The 16,786-nt window shown below is 37.5% G+C and overlaps 1 protein-coding gene across 5 annotated transcripts in view; it reads right to left on the bottom strand.

Moving 5' to 3' along the window:
• Amot (angiomotin) overlaps positions 1 to 16,786 on the bottom strand; it is an 82,752-nt gene that overhangs the window by 23,915 nt on the left and 42,051 nt on the right. For all 5 annotated transcript variants that reach the window (XR_006148954.1, XM_042690065.1, XM_042690067.1 and 2 more), the window contains 3 exons: positions 9,184 to 9,333; positions 7,768 to 7,958; positions 348 to 470 (listed from right to left, as the gene is read on the bottom strand). Coding sequence is in view for 4 of the 5 variants with exons in the window: in XM_042690065.1 (XP_042545999.1) it covers positions 348 to 470; positions 7,768 to 7,958; positions 9,184 to 9,333 (464 nt within the window). In the remaining variant the exon portion in view is untranslated. The remainder of the gene's footprint in view (positions 1 to 347; positions 471 to 7,767; positions 7,959 to 9,183; positions 9,334 to 16,786) is intronic.

Below are 16,786 nucleotides of genomic sequence, written 5' to 3'. Positions count from 1 at the left end.
AGTTGTTTTCCCAAGAAGTCTGTTATGTCATAGAATTGAGGTGTAGTTCTAGAAGGAATACCCCAGAGTGAAAATATAAATTCAGCTATGGCAAATGGATGAAAAGAAATTAGAAAATCCAGAGTACAACAATCCTATGAGGAATCCAACAATTAGTGGGAGTGAACAAAGTAACAGTCATCTCATCTCATACCCTAATGGGATGACAAGGATGGCAGGGATGACAGGGGTGTAAGTGGGAGGAGGGAGGCTACATGATTTTTTTCAGATGTTTTTCCTTCCCTGCTGACCCAACTGGCCTTTATTCCAACTTCTTAGATCTAGACAAGTCCAGATCAACATTTTACCTGCCCTCCATATCCAGGCAACGCTTGTTGGCCATCAAGATTTCTTCTTCCTCCTTCTGGATACGAGCTTCTAGAGCTGTGTCATAGCTGGTGTTAGGAGAGTGGCTGATGACTGTTGTATCCCTGATGAGAAAAATAAGTGTGATGATGATGGGAATGTAGAAAAATCGATAAATGCTACTTCTGTCTTAAGCCAAAGGAGGGTTTGTTGGAAAACCTTAAGATGAAATCATTCTTATTAGGAATGACTGGTTTCTGGATGATTTATTGGTAAAAGTCTCAAAAACTAGGAAAAAGAAGTTGGTGTTAGGGGCATGGCTGCCAAAGTCTCTGGCATTATATGAAATGTCCCATAATTGTTTTCAGGACGAGACAGGCATCCTTCCTAAAACTTTTGGCTTTAAAATTGTACCAAGTAACAAAAATATGAATATATTTTACTTTGTCTTCTGATAGTCCTACAAGAGAAAAAGTAGGTATCGAAGGGAATCAGAGGATGTTTACACAGTTTACTGTGAGGGTTAGAAAACATATCAACAGTTAAGATCTGGTAGAGCATTGGAGCTGACAAAGAGATATTTTGTCTTAGTGCCACTCACTTCTGTATCTAATCTACATTTGTAACACTCTAGTACCAAATCATTTAGTTTATCCTATAAGTGATTGTCCTCTTGACAGAATTTCAACTGCATAAAGGATCATCATGTTGCATTTCAAAGTGTATTCTGTCACTAGGTCAAGACGAATTAACAAGGAAAATGTGGGAAGAGACAGATGAAAAGAGGAGTGAGAGACAGAGAGAGCTAAGATTAAAGAGAACAGTGATTGAATTATATTAGTCAGAGAGGCTGAAGAATATTGAATTGGCCCTGTTTCACTGCCCTTTCTACCAGAATGAGAAAGTGTAAAGGAACTCCAGGTACATTTTCTACTGGCAGCTAGCTATGTTCTCCTGACTTGTCACTTTGACCCATGAAGATGGGGGTGAAGTGGAAAGGGAATGACTACATGGAAAGTGTACATTAATGTTGAGGAAGGTGGGGGCGAGCCTCTACAAAACCATTGCTTATGGCTTATACGCAAATCTAATAAGTAGTTTCAACTTTGAACTTGTTGGAGTGCTGAAATAACTAGAGATGTCATCATTTGATAAATTTGAAATATTTTATATTTTAAGATCTATGCTTCCTCTAGTTTCATTCACTTGTTTGTGGTTCAAGTGGATACGTTGAGATAAACATCACTGCATAATGCTTAGGACTATGTATTTGACTATTTTGAACACTTAGCTCATCTCTCCAAGTACTCTGCCACTAATAACCTTTCTGACTTCAAAATAAATCAGTTACTCAATGAGATGTACAAGACACTATGTTGCAAATGAACTTTACAGCTGGGGTAGGGAGGGAGAAGTTGGGGAGGTGAGGAGGGAAGGGATGGTAGGGGAAAAACAAAGGAGGGGGTAACAATGCTTGACAGGAAATATACTCATTATCTTACTCATGTAACTCAAACCCCTCTGTATATTATCTTTACAATAAAAATATATATTAAAACAAATAAATTAATCAATTAATTGCTCAAAGCCTGACTTACCTCATATGAAATGGAAACCATAAAGATGAAGATTTCATCTTATTGAAGATAAAAGTAAAATTATGCATGTAAATCATACATCATTAGGCACTGTAAAAGCATTCAATGAAGTTATTTAAACAGAAAGAACTAGCTAGACATGGTGGCTCATGCCTGTAATCCTAGCTACTCAGGAGGCTGAGATTTGAGGATAGCAGTTCAAATCCAGGCTGGGCAGGAAAGTGTGTGGGACTCTTATCTTCAGTTAAAAACCAGAAAACCAGAAGGGCACCTGTGGCTCCAAATGGTAGAGTGCTACCCTTGAGCAAAAAGAGCTCAGGGACAGTGCCCAGGCCCCAAGTTCAAGCCCTATACCAAAATAAAATAAAATAAAATAAAGAGTTGTATGTATCAAATGGAGGAAGTCTATAGGTTGAAAAATCCCAGCATTTAGTATAATCCTGGCAGCCTCCTTGTTCTACACCAGGCCAATATGAAATGATAGATGAAGGCTTAGAGTCAGGCCTCTTGAAAAGTACACGGTATCCACGGATATGGGATTTGAACATATGGTTTCTCACTGGGGGAACTGTGGCTGGCAAAAATCCACTTTCACTGCATAAAAGACCTCTCTGGGTACACAGGACTTTGCCAGCTAATTGATATGGACGCTGTGAACTCCTCAGGAATGAAGCCTTAAAATGTGGGACACTTGGTGAATTCCTACAGGGCCACCAGGACTACACTGAACATCAATCTTAAGCTATGAAACCAAGAATTTAGGAAAAAGCAAGCATGCAGTGTTCGAAGGAACAATTTCCAATACTCTGACACTGTCCCTGAGAAAAGCAAGAGAGAAATGCTGGCTACATTCTGACAACTCAGCTTGCAAATCTGGAAGTACATATCCCTGAATTTGATTCCCTAACTCAAATTCTTAAGTAAACAAGTTTTGTCAGCATCTCCCCTCTTCTTCCTTTCTTTGATTAACTATCATAGTGTTTAAATTCCTCTCAAAAATGTCACCCATAACTTTCTTTTTTAAAAATACGTTTTTTATTGCAAAAATAGTGTATATAGGGGTTACAGTTACATGAGTAAGGTAATGGGTACATTTCCTATGGAGCATTGTTACCTCCTCCTTTGTTTTTCCTCTACCATCCTTTCCCTCCCCTCCTTCCTAACACCTCCCCCCCTCCCTGCCACAAGTTGTAAAGTTCGTTTTCAACATAATGTCTTGTACATATAATTGTTACAATGGGTCAACCTGTATCCCTATTTAATAGGAGCAGCATCCTCTCATGAACTTAATATATAAATTTTACTATAAGTGGAGCACTGTGTTTAGAGTAATTAGGAAGCTGAAGATGGGAAAAAGAGAACGATTAAGTCCTGGCTTCAGAAAATTTGCAAGGAACACAAAGAGTAAATAATTAACCACTACAAGAACGAGTTTGGACTTTATTCCAACAGACACTGAAAATTACTAAAGTTTTACAAAGGGAATGAGAAACTTGCCACAAGCTTTAGGAAGACAGCATTATCTCTCACTAGAATGTGATGCAGAGATGATGGGAAAGAGACTGGAATCAAGCAGAGTAGTTGGATGATTGCAATAATCTCAGTAAGAGATAATGAAAACATGAAGTGGTTAAATGGCAAGGGAAATTAAAACAGACAGTAGGAAGTAGAATAGTTAGAAGTTGAAGGCTATTTCAATGTGGGTGTTATGGAGAAGAAAGAATAAACTTTGTTATTTCTGATTCAAATGATGGCATATCATTTGTTGTCATTGCAAACAAAGGAGCACTCTCATCATCTTTTATTTTAAGGACACTGGAGTCAAAGTTTCATGAGAACAGCCACATAACAATAATATCCAAGTAGTAGTTGGATATTCTTTCATCATAGAGATGCTAATTTCTATTATTTACAGAGAAACCACAGTAGAGAAAAAGGTAAATAGACATTGTAGAATGAGAAGAAAACAGAGACAACATGAAAGGAACAGATAGCCATGCATGATTATTTGTGAAGAACTTCTGCCTGCTCTCCTCTTCGTTATTGCCTTCTTTCTTGGCTTGCTTGCTTGCTTGGCTGACATTATCCCACTTGAGCCACAACTCCAGCCCAACTTTTTCTTTCCTTTTTCTTGTTTTTTTTTGAATATGGAGTCTTATAGACTTTTCTGCCTAGAATGGCTTCAAAACTGTAATCCTTAGGATCTCAGTCTTATCAGCTATTAGAACCCAGATTCAAATAGTGATTTTATTTTATTTTGTCTCATATTTTGAGAAAGGATTTTGCTGTGTAGCCCAGATTAGCCTTCAACTTAGGAACCTCCTATTTCCTCTTCCTGAGTGCTGGGGTCATAGGTAGATACCACCATGCTTATCTCAAATACTAAATTTAAGGAAGTCAAACAGAGTTTACTCTCCTCCCCCACCTTGTTAGCTTTTTTTATAAGGCAAAGATTCCATGCATACAACTGACCAATATTAAAGAGTTAGTGTATCTAATACTTAGGTGCATGTCAGAATGAAAGGCAATAATGACACTTTCCAAATGAACTAAATACCTATTGCTGTAAAGTTTAAAGCCATGTCTAATTTTTCTTCCTCTGTTCTTGTGTGGAATTAATCCATCACTAAGATGCAGTTTGGAAAATCTAAGTACTGAAAGGGTTATAAAGTCCACCTGATATGTCATCTTGTATGTCTTCTCATATAAATGTGCATATTGTTATTCACAATGGCCCAAACTGGAAACAATCCAAATATCCATCATCAAGTGAATGGATAAAAATGTGCTACATCCATTCCATGGCACAGGATTCAGTCACAAAGCAGTATGAACTATTAATACATGCATCAACTTGGATGGACCTCAAAATAATTATGATGAGCATAAGAAGTCAAACAAAAAGAGCAAATACAATATGGCTCTTTTAATATTGACATTCTAGGAAACAAAATTAAAGTTTATGATACAAAAAATAACAGTCATTGCCTGGAAAAGAAGAGATCAAATTTAAGGGTTACAAGGAAACTTTAGAATTTGTGCTCTATCTTGAATATGGTTGTAATACACTGTTGCATTCAATTCATTCATCAAACTGTACATTAACAGTTGGCAATTCCTAATATAGAATTAACACTTTAATTGAAATAAATCTATAAACTCCATTTTTGTGTATCAAGTAATATTCCCCAACTATGAAACCTGTGAGCTATCTATTGTATACCTCATGTATTGTACACAAATTAAGACACTAAAACAACACATATAAACCTAGTGGGACATTAAAATGTGGCCCTAAATTTAGGACTCTAAGTTATACATTCAGAAATTATCATCTATTTCTTTCACTTTTTTCTTTAACCTTTATTTTTTCCTTCCTTCCCCAAATAAATTTTGAGTATTTCCTTTGGTAGTCAATAATTCTAGGAACTTCAAAATTATTTTCAAAATAAAAAACACAGACTTGGTTAATACTTGCACTTAAAGTTAAGAAGAATAAGAGGTTAACAAATGAATAAGGCAGAAGAGCTCACAAGTTCTGAGGAAAGAAGGATGGCCAATAGACACATGAAGAAATGCTCAACCTCTCTAGCCATAAAAGCAACACAAATCAAAACAACGTTGAGATACCACCTCACCCCAGTTAGAATGGCTAGAAGCAAGAACTCTAATAACAACAGATGCTGGAGGGTATGTGGACAGAAGGGAACCTTACTGCATTGTTGGTGGGAATGTAAAATTGTTCAACCACTTTGGAAAGCAGTATGGAGGTTCCTCAAAAGACTCCACATAGAGCTCCCGTATGACCCAGCAATCCCACTTTTGGGCATTTACCCAAATGATCACAAACAATACCATACTAAAGCTACCAGCACGACTATGTTTATTGCAGCATTATTTACCATAGCTAAGATATGGAACCAACCCAGATGCCCCTCAGTAGATGAAGGGATCAAGAAACTGTGGTATATATACACAATGGAATTCTATGCCTCCATCTGAAGTGAATTTTTTAATGTTACCTCCCCAATATCTAATCTTGTGAAGAAAAGAAGAAAAGGAAATCAATCTTCATGCCATGTATGCAGGATATGATCATTGGAAATACAGTACCATCCTATAGAAGTGCCTAGAGGAATCACTTGGTCTAACTCTCATTTCATAGGAATTGAATACATAACCTATTTCTTGATCTGTCCTGGGAGTTGAATTAGTGGTATAGGAAAAAGGCACAGTCTAGATCTAAATATTTACTAGTGGTAGAAGATGTTCCTATGAGTGGGAACAGACTGTGTTTTAATCATATTAAATCATAAGAATGAATATTTTACTAAAAACAGCAATTACATGAAACTTTGTAACAGAATTTAAAGGAAATTAATTAAAATAGGTAGTCTTCGGATAGCTAATGGCTTGAAAAAAAAGGAATGCAGGATGGTATACAAAGCCCTTTCCTTGCTTTCCTACTTTTTGCCTTGGAATCTATGTTGAAGGTCAGCACCAAGAACTTCTGTTTTCTAAACTTTTCAGCCTTAGGAATTCTATCATTCTAATCTTTCCCAATGAAAACAATTAGCCTGTGTCTCCCTCGTTCTCATTAAAACAAGTAGTTTTCACTATTGTTCAGAATAACTTCTGAACAAGTGCTGGGCACAGGTGCTTCCATGGAAATTTGGAGGCAACATGACACTTCAAATCTGCCTCTGAATCTTATGACCATCTTCTGGCATAGGTTGGGTTTCTGTGCACTTTACTACCACACTGGTATGCACTTAGCAGGCCTTTCTCAGGAAATAAATTGGAAGAAGCTTTAGACAAGGAAGATATCAAAATCAAATCATAGGCAACTTCAGTGTATTAAAGGTGTAAAGGCTATCAGGAGTCAGGATGATCATATTAGAGGTGAAAGATCCTTTCCTGAACAAACAGGAGCAAGTTTAGAAAGAATCAATCCTGCTCTTAAGCAGTTATATCCCTCTAGTTAATTTACTACAAGGACTCCAAAGTAAATGTACCATCACCCTGTCCACATATCCATACCCTAAACCACAAAATATAGAAAATGATTCTAGGCTCTACTCATTTACTATATGTGGGAGAATGTTAGAAACAACATAGATGTTTTAGGAACCTTCTGGAGAGAAACCTATCTGGGTGAAATAATCCATAATCTTCCTTCATACCCAATACCAGACCAAGTCTCTATCCATTATAGTTAACAACTCAACATCATCAACTGACTTGAGAGATTTCCTCCCTTCCCTTCCTCTCTCTTTCCCTCTTCCTCTCTATCCTTCTTTTTCTCTCAACTGATAGTTATGAGCAGCAGTAAGACAAACTATGCACAAGCAATTGTTTCCTCCAAAGACTAACCATTCATTTTTGTAATATGTAAAGAACAAATAAGAAACCCCAAACAAAATTGTTCCTGCCACTTTCTCTTTCATACCAGATGGAATGGAACTGCTTACACAGAGAATGCACCCTTCAAATATAGACCTTCTCAAAGGGCAGCAATGGATTCATGTTCAGCACAGCTTTTGACATGCCCAGAATGAGCCAGAGCTATCAAATGGCAGCAGGCACTCAAGTGACATTTGCTTTCTGAGTGGCAATTTTCCAGGGAGGCTTTTCACTCCAGTTTTGGGCTTAAACAATGTGCACATAGGGTTGAAAGGACCTAAGACTCTAGGGAAGGAGGTGTGGAAAATAATAGCAATTGAATATTCAAGAAAACCAAGCTCTTGGAAACCAAGGAATCAGTTACCCATCTGGTATCCTCACTCCCACTATTCAAGTAGTGGTCCTTCTGCCATCTGCTTACCTCTGAGCAGCCACAGTTGCAGCAGCATCTAGAGCAAAATGTCTCATCACGTTCTCCTCCAAATACTTCTGTTCCCACTTAGTCATATCAGCTTCCAGGGCTAGAATCCTCTCCTCCTTTTCCCGAAGGAGCTCCATCAGCGCAGCAGCATTGTATTCAGAAACATTGGTGGGCTGAGAGCTGCCTTGGCGCTATTGAAGGATATACCGAGACCCCTCCATTAATGAGAATGTAATCATAGTCAGGGTCTCATTTGAAGGAATTACTGTTCAAATTACTTTACATTGGATTTTTTGGGGGGAGTGGGTGGGTTTGGTTTGGTTTATCTGTTTTTGTAGTGCTGAGGATGGGACTAGTGTTTCAAGCATGCTGGCAAGTGCTCTACCACTGAGCTACATCCTTAAACCATAATTTGGATATTGATTCTGGAAGAAGAAGGGAATTCAGATATTCTCCTCAAGATACAAGACTTCTTAGTCAGAAAAAAACCCTACCAGGCTGGGAATGTAGCTTAATGGTACAGTGCTTGCCTAGCCTGCATGAAGCCCTGGATTTGATTCCTCAGTACTTCATAAATAGAAAAAGCTGGAAGTGGCACAATGGCTCAAGTGGTAGAGTGTTAGCCTTGGGCAAAAGAAGCTCAGGGACAGTCCTCAGGCCCTGTGCAGGTTCAAGACCCAGTACAGGTAAAAAAAAAATACCCTACCATATCAAACTATCATACTGTTTGGAAAGTGATTCAATGGTGTACAATATGCCACCCTTACCTGCAAGCATGGGATATAAGAGAAATGGAATTTAGAAATCTATGATTTGGTTCCTGGCTTTCCCTAATTTCTGTGATCTTTAGTGTATCATGAAACCTTCTTTGATTTCATCTCCTATAAACCCAAGGCTAGAAGATTTCTAAGTATGATTCCCAATACTATAATACTAAGAGTCCATTTGTATAGCAGCTTCACTTCTTATAGAGTTTCTGTTTGGGTTCATGTGGAAAAATAAAAGGTGTAAGACGGGAGGGAAAGGATGGTAGGGGAAAAACAAAGGAGGAGACAACAATGCGGGATAAGAAATGTACTCACTACCTTGGTTATATAACTGTAACCACACCTCTGTACAGTATTTTCACAATAAAAAACTTTATCTAAAAATAGGTGTAAGATCTTCAATATTAAGGGCATTTCTGTGATGAGCTAAACAAGGAAGTGGACTTCACATTTACAATGGAGAAATAATTCAGAGAAAGATCAGGGAGGACAAAAATTGTAAAGAGAAGCATTAGCTTTTTTGTGTTCATACTAAATGCTAAATAAGTAACTGGGAATAATAACTTTACCTCCATTCTTTGTTAACTTCCTTCCTCCTTCCTTTCCTCTGCCTCTTTCTCTTTTCTTACTTCCCTTACATTCTCCATACCTGCTGAATCCGAAGGGCTTCCAATTCCCTCTCCAGTCGTGTCCGGAGTCGGTGCTCCAGCTGCTCCCGTTTCTCACATGCTGCCTGGAGCTGCACGAGGGCCTGTTGCATTTTCTCCACCTTGTCTACGTACACTTGCTTCTTTTTCAGCTAGAAGTTCAGGTTGGGATTTTTGCAAGATGGAAGGAAAGACAACAGTCAGCTATTTGACCCCCAAATCCAGCCTGATGTTTAGATCTCTTCCTGTCTCCGAGTCCAAATCCGAAAAGAATGAACAGTAAGATGTGATGAGCCACAAGTTGCCTTTTGTTTCTTATATAAACACTATGATGAGGGATAGAGATTGAGGACCTTTTGAGTTACTTCCTCCTACCCCCACTTCTATGTGCTCCCCTTCCCCGTCTATTTTCCTCAATATAGTGTCATAAAGGGTAAATTTTTCATGTACAGATGTTCTCATTTCTCTTCTTCTCCAGTCTAAACAAAAATATTCTCGAGCAGAGTATGTCATATTTTATTCCTTACAATAGGAAAGAGAAAAAAAGAGGAGGCAGAGGAGGTTCTCAGGGGAGAAAGTTTAACTTGGTATATCTCCTTTTTTTTTTTTTTTTTGGTCCAGTCATGGGGCCTGAACTCTGGGCCTAGGCGCTGTCCCTCAGCTCTTCAGCTCAAGACTAGAGCTCTACCACTTGAGCAACTACGCCACTTCCGGCTTTTTTCTTTTTTCTTATGTTGTGCTGAGGAATCGAACCCAGTGCATGCAAGGCAAGCACTCTACCACTGAGCCACCTTCCCAACCCCAGGTATATCTCCTTTTATGTACTGTCTTTATATGTGGGGAAAAGAGTAGGCACTGAAGGTACAAGGAGGACAGAATTGTCTTTTTGAAGTCTGTTCCTGGTAATTACCCAATGTAACCTATCACTCTCCTGGAAAGTTTTTTTTTAATGAATCTGCCATGCATCAAATGTCTTTAATTTTCTTTTAGTTTTGTGCCAGTACTGGAACTAGAACTCAGGGCCTCACACTGCTTGCTTGGCTTGTTCACTCAAGGCTGGTATTCTAACACTTGAGCCACTTCTGGCTTTTTCATGGTTAATTGAAGATAAGAGCTTCTTGATTTGGCTTCGGGGGTTGGTTTCAAAATGTGATCCTCAAATCTCAGCCTTTGAGTTGTCAGGATTATAGACGTGAGCCATCAGCACACAGTATCTTTAGTTTTCTTGTTAGCCAGTACTGTTCTACTTGTCCTTTAGAAAAAGGCCATATATTATTGGTGACTTCTATTTCACAAGCCCACAGTGATGACTGTAGTTTCTCAAATTGTGCTTTGGTAAATTGAAAGATCTGTAAGGACTCAGAAGAATTGATCACATTTAAAGCCATGTGAGTAAAAACTAATTCATCCTCTTTGCAGGTGTATATGCCATATCCCAAAGTAAAATAGGGCCATAAGTGGTTTTTTCTTTCTTGCTATTGTTTCTAACGTATTTATAATGTACTATGTGATCTTTTTGTTGCTTTGTATGTTCCTCCTCCACTTATAACCCCAAATACAGTTTTCACTGTATTTGATGTCATTCTAATTTGGGGAGGGGAGGGGAAAAAACAAAATGTTTAAGTAGGGATACAGATTGACCCATTGTAACAATGAGATGTACAAGACACTAGGTTGAAAAACGAACTTTACAATTTAGGCAGGGGTGGGGGGGTGGGGAGTGTAGTTGTGGAGGTGGGAGGAAAGGGATGGTAGGGGAAAAACAAAGGAGGAGGCAACAATGCTTGATAGGAAATGTACTCATTACCTTGTTCACGTAACTGTAACCCCTCTATACAGTATTTTTACAATAAAAAACATTAAAAAAAAAAGCAGAGGCAATGGAGACTATTGATTCTACTGGTATATCCTTCTAATTGAAGCTAACTCATGCCTCTCTAGCAATGAAGAAATGAGGTCCTAAGAGAATGAATCTTCAAGAAGATATTCTGGACGGCCAAGAAAATAGGAGAAAGGACAGTCTTCCCAGTTTGCTAGCAAAAGGAAAGATTCCGTCTCTCATTGTACTTTTGTGGCACCCTTGACATAATAAATCAAGCAGTGGTCTCCTTATAAAGCAAAAATTCTTCCAATAAGGGCACAAACTGTCATTGCTGTTTTCATGGAAGTCTAAAATCTCTTAAGTTCTTGAGTTACCTATGCAGAGTCAATTGCAATGTCATCATTGCTGACAGCATTTTAGTTGAGGCTAAGCCAACATGGCCAATCTAACTCTCCCACTGCAGAAACCAGGTAATTCCTTCACATAGTCCAATCACTACTCTAGAATTTCCAGGTAAGTAGCACTGGCATGCATTGCTAGGGAGATAATGCTTGTCTAAAAACTGTCTATTCCACTCAATTGGAATTGTTGAACTTTCTTCTGGTGGAAGGAAATCTATTTTGTATTTCCCAACCAGACCTTTTGTGATGGGAAAACACAATGTTTAACCTATGTGATTGGGAAACACAAACAAAATATTTTTGGATACTTTTCTTAAGCTTTTCCTTTAATTCTAGGCCTTATTCAATTTAACCATGTAAACCAGTGAAGAGGAGTTCTAATCCTAAGTGTTTTTACCCTTTAAATATTTTCTAAGGAAATGAAACATACAAAAACTATCGCCCTACCTCTTTCTCTCAAGTTTAAACTTTTCTTTCTTAGGGCACATAACTATTTGTAATACAATGGCTAAGGTAACCAAAACTTTCTTCTATTTACTAAGTTTTGAATTATTGAAGAGCAGGAAATACTCTCTATCCTTCACCTTTGGGGTTCTATAATCCTTGTAAGCTTTTTAAAGTCAAATGTATTTGTGAATTGCTCTGGAAACCCTAAGGGAACAGTGAAATGTTAATGCAGTGAATGTTAATTATAATTATGAAAACTTACAGCAGTAATACCTACAGGCAATTAAACTTAGATAGTATGCAGTTCTTGCCTTGATGGTGAAATACTGCAATGTAAGCTAAGGAAATTGAAAAATGAACAGTCCATGACTATGTATATTTGTCTATACAAAAGGAAATGTAAATATCTTAGCAAAAAATCTTCCAGCGAAAGAGTCACCAAGTCTACCTTCTTCAAGAGAAAAAGAATAAAGGCCCAAGGAAGTCTCTGAGTTGGCTGGGGATAGACGTGCAAGTAAGAAAAATTCCACAAAGGAGACTATGAAGAAACAAAAATTAGACTTTCCTACTGAGATAATTTTTCTACAAGGTACTAAGATCATTGCTGCTAGCATCAATCTCCTACCCCTTTAAAAAGAAGTACAGATCAGCTGGGCACCAGTGCTCACACTTGTAATCAGCCATTCAAGATGCTGAGATCTGAGGTTTGTGTTTGATAGCCCATGTAGGAAAGGCCCTGAGACTCTTGAGCCAGAAGTGAAGCTGTGGCTCAAATGTTAGAGTGCTAGCCTTCAGCAAAAATGCTCAGGGACAAAGCCTAGGCCCTCATTGCGTTCAAGATTCAGGACACAGATACACACATACACACACATACACACACACACACACACACACACACACACACACACCAATCATATATTCAAAATGATCTCTTTGTAAATGCTTAATCCCTGGATATGTTAGAATAGAAAACAATTCTTGAATACTTTATAGATGTCATCAACAATGTCAGCCATTTTCTAAATTCCACACTCATCTATATATAGAAAAGGACAAATATCTAGATGGTGTAACTCCACTACTATCCTGTATTTTATAAGCTTCATGTCTACCTTTATTGTGATAAATTCCCTTTTCTTCTTTGCCTCTCTTCTATAAATTTATCTATAGTGCTCATTTTCTTGAGTACTATCAGTACTTGCCACACCCAAGTCTCCAAATTACTTACCCCAAGCACTTACAGAAGTCAGTTCTTATAGCACCCAAGTCCCCAACTTAGCAGTGGTATTAGAAATGTCAGTGGCTCTTTCTTGTGTGAAAAAAGGACTATATATTAAATTGGTTAAGGTCCTGAGTTCTAGACTCTGAACGCACAAGTCCAAATCCTTTCTCCTTCACTAGCTATGCAGCTTGAAAGAAGCTACTTAGATCTCTCTGAGCCTACTTCTCCCCAAAGGTTGAACTTACTCATTCATCATTAACAAGGATACGATGATAATGTGATATATGATATACCGATTTTAAGATCAAATGAGATAACACATACTGTCCTTAGTAATAAGTGTGATACAAAAATTACTCAGAGGTCTTTTTCCCCTTTTGAGAAAAAAATGAACAACTAGTCAGACAAAGTTCTAATCCTTTTAACTAGAGAAAACACTAGGCCTGAGGAAAATCTAGGCCTCAAATAGTTCATGCAATGGAGCTCTAATAGCATTGTACAACAAAGAGATTCACTGGTGATACAATATAGGCAAAAAATCAGAAGTTGAGTAGCTAGAAAGACACCATATTCTCTCAAAAATAACATGTTAGGGGATTCTTCTACTCTACCTGTCCTCAAAGGTTTTAAAGGCTTGTGGAGAAACATTTTCCTACCCTCTTTTTCTCCCTTTTTCCTTCTGTCAATATTTCCTCTCCCATCTTTCCTTTTCCCTTTCCTGTCTCGCTCACACATACATATCAAACATCTCAATGAAAGGTAAAGAAGTAAGGTAGCAACAAAAAAACCTGGGTTCCAATTCAAGATCTGCTATTAATGGTTACTTGTTTCCCTGTTGTTAGCTTCAGTCTCCATCTGTTAAAAAAACCAAAGGTTTTCAGGAATCAGCAAACAAATATGGCCTGAAGCAGACCAGATGTAGCCAAGCTCATTGATTTCTATCATGTTAATGGATGTTTACCAGACAAAATGTCAGAGTGGAGACATAGCAGTTGCAAAAGAAACTATGTGGCCCATGAAATAATGAATCAGAAATATCTATCTGATCCTTTACAGAAAAAAAATTCAACCCCTGGAGGTCTTGAAACTGAGTTTCAATGTCTTATTGTTTCATGAAGAAAGTTAAGGGGCCATTATGTTAGATGGGTTGAATAACTCTACCACTATGTATCATACTTCTGTACAAAGCTTTGAAAACATGATTGCTACAGCTCTGTATATTCATATTATTCATTCTTGTGTTGTTTTTCTAAAGCATGGATCTCTTCCCCCACCCCACCCCCACCCATGGGCTACCACCTTACCTTATTCATCTCTTTATTGTTGTTTTGAGACTAACTCTTAGTGTATAACCCAGGCTCACCTCAATTTTCAATCATCTTTCCTCGGACTCTCCATGCTGTGGTAACAGGTATATGCTCCATACCTAGCTAACTATCTTTTTTCATTATTTATACATTATTATGATTAAATAACTTAAAAGTTTCTAAGTAACCTTTGATATTTCATCCCTCATTGCCTTTGGACATAATATTCTGTCTCACAGGAATGCCTTGTGTCAGGAGGTTTTAAGAAGTTAAAAAAAACCCTCTAGGGTAAACAGATGATTTTTAGATGACCTCTAAAGGTCTTTGAACTTCTAAACATTTTGTGATTTTTGGAAGTCCCTATTTTAGTTTCAACATTGACCACTATCCAAGAGAGCTAAGCAAAATCGAGTCCTATAAGTATGTATAAGCAGACTTGTTTAGTTTTTATGTATATACATATATATACACATATGAATTCTATGTGTAGATAAGTATGTAGATAAATAGATTAGCTAAAACACATATGTATGTTCTCCACAGGGTCATAAATTATTTATTTTTCCATGTCTTTAGTACTCAATGAAGGGAAGGTTCCATGTCTTTAGTATTCAACAAAGGGAAGGTTCATTTGAAAAGTTTCCAAAGCCACAGTAGTGTCTCAAGTCTTCATGTGGAAAATGAGTTTTCTGAAGCATGGATTATTCACTCTGAGTTTCTAATCAAGACAAGTCCTCATGATCCCTTAGAAGAAGCCAAGTAAATCAAACCTTTCAACCAAATTCCCCCTAGCTATTCAGTGAATGGAGGAAATAATTCTATTTAACTATTCTTAAAAAAATGCCAAATTTTAGGAGTGGTGCTGTGGCTCAAGTAGTAGAGTGCTAGCCTTGAGCGAAAAATCTCAGGGACAGTACTCAAGCCCTAAGTTCAAGCCCCATAACCAACAAAAAGAAAAAAAGATACAAAAATGCCAAATTTTAAAAGCTTGTCAAATATTCCCTGCCTTTGCATTCCTCAAGTTTATGTTCTTTCAATTTGTGTTTCTTAAACCATTCTTGCTATTTGTCTTGATTTTTAAATGCATTTTCTACCTTCTTCCCTGACCCAACCCTATTGTATCCTAAAGGTCCAGTCTACGATAAGTTCCTTTATACATACTTCTTACTAACAGTTTTCAACTGAGGTTTCCTTTCCTCAGGGGATATTTAGCACTGTGTACAGACATTCTGATTGTACAGCTGAGAGTTAGTAGACATCCTATAAATATACAGGACAGCCCTTACCTACTATCACCAAAGATTTATCTAGTCCAATATATCTATTATGTTAAGGTTGAGAAACCATGCTCAACATTTAAGCAGTACTGCATATTTCCCTCATGCCACAATTTTAACAACTACTTACATTCATATTTTGATGCTGTTACAGTGTCTTTAGACACAAACTTTTAGAGTACTACAAGATTCCTCATTTTCATATTTGATATGGTTTCATCTTTCTGCCACATGTCATCTTTTTGATAGTCTAGTCAGAAGCATCACTTACTCCCATTTTTCCAGACTGAAGATCATGGAATTATTGTTCTTCAGTCTTTCTTCTGTCCACCATCTCTAACTACCATCTCTCATGTCTCATTCTCTTATCTTTTCATAACCAAGGTAATTAAGTTATTTTTACCATAAATTGTCATAATAATACCCTAAATGATTTTTAAGATGTTGTTCTTTTCTATGTACATATTGCAGTCGCACTTGTGCATACACAATTTTTCCATCTATGGACAGCTGCTACAGACTTTTTGTAAGAACACATCTTGGCACTGTATTGTTTACTGCCAGCAATCCATTCCATTAGAGCATCAACTAGATGTAAGGCTCATTTATACCTTCTCACCCCTTCTTTAGAGACCACTGCTGCTGTCTTTCAGACCTCAAACCACTGAATGTGTGAGTTTAGCACTCAGTTTAGTCTCACATTGTCACCTTGTTCAGATTAGGCATGGCTCTTAAAAATACCTTTTCCAGTGTCCTATGTTGCTACTGCCTTAAAACTCCATGATGTCTACTACGAGAATGATCAAAGTTTGTATTATTCTGATACTTTATTTATACTTCCTCAAATAAATCACTAAACGCTCCAATAGCTTGTCCTTGAATGGTCTTACCTCATCCTGACTGCTGATTCTTCTGCTGTTTCTCACCATGTAGACACTACAATCACTTTGTGATATTTTATGTATGAATGGATTCGTGAATCCATTCACCATATATTTTCAGAATATTCATTATGTGCCAAACCTTATTCTACAACTGAGAGCAGGAGTAATATAGTGTGGAGCAAACCAAAGCCCCTACTTCATTTGAGGCCAGTATCCCTTAAGTCATTTAATGGACAGACTTTATT

This window comes from Dipodomys spectabilis, unplaced genomic scaffold (genome assembly GCF_019054845.1).
Source record: "Dipodomys spectabilis isolate Male_0828 unplaced genomic scaffold, ASM1905484v1 ptg000132l, whole genome shotgun sequence".
NCBI classification, from domain to species: Eukaryota; Metazoa; Chordata; class Mammalia; order Rodentia; family Heteromyidae; genus Dipodomys; species Dipodomys spectabilis.
This window is presented reverse-complemented; position numbering and strand designations above follow the sequence as displayed.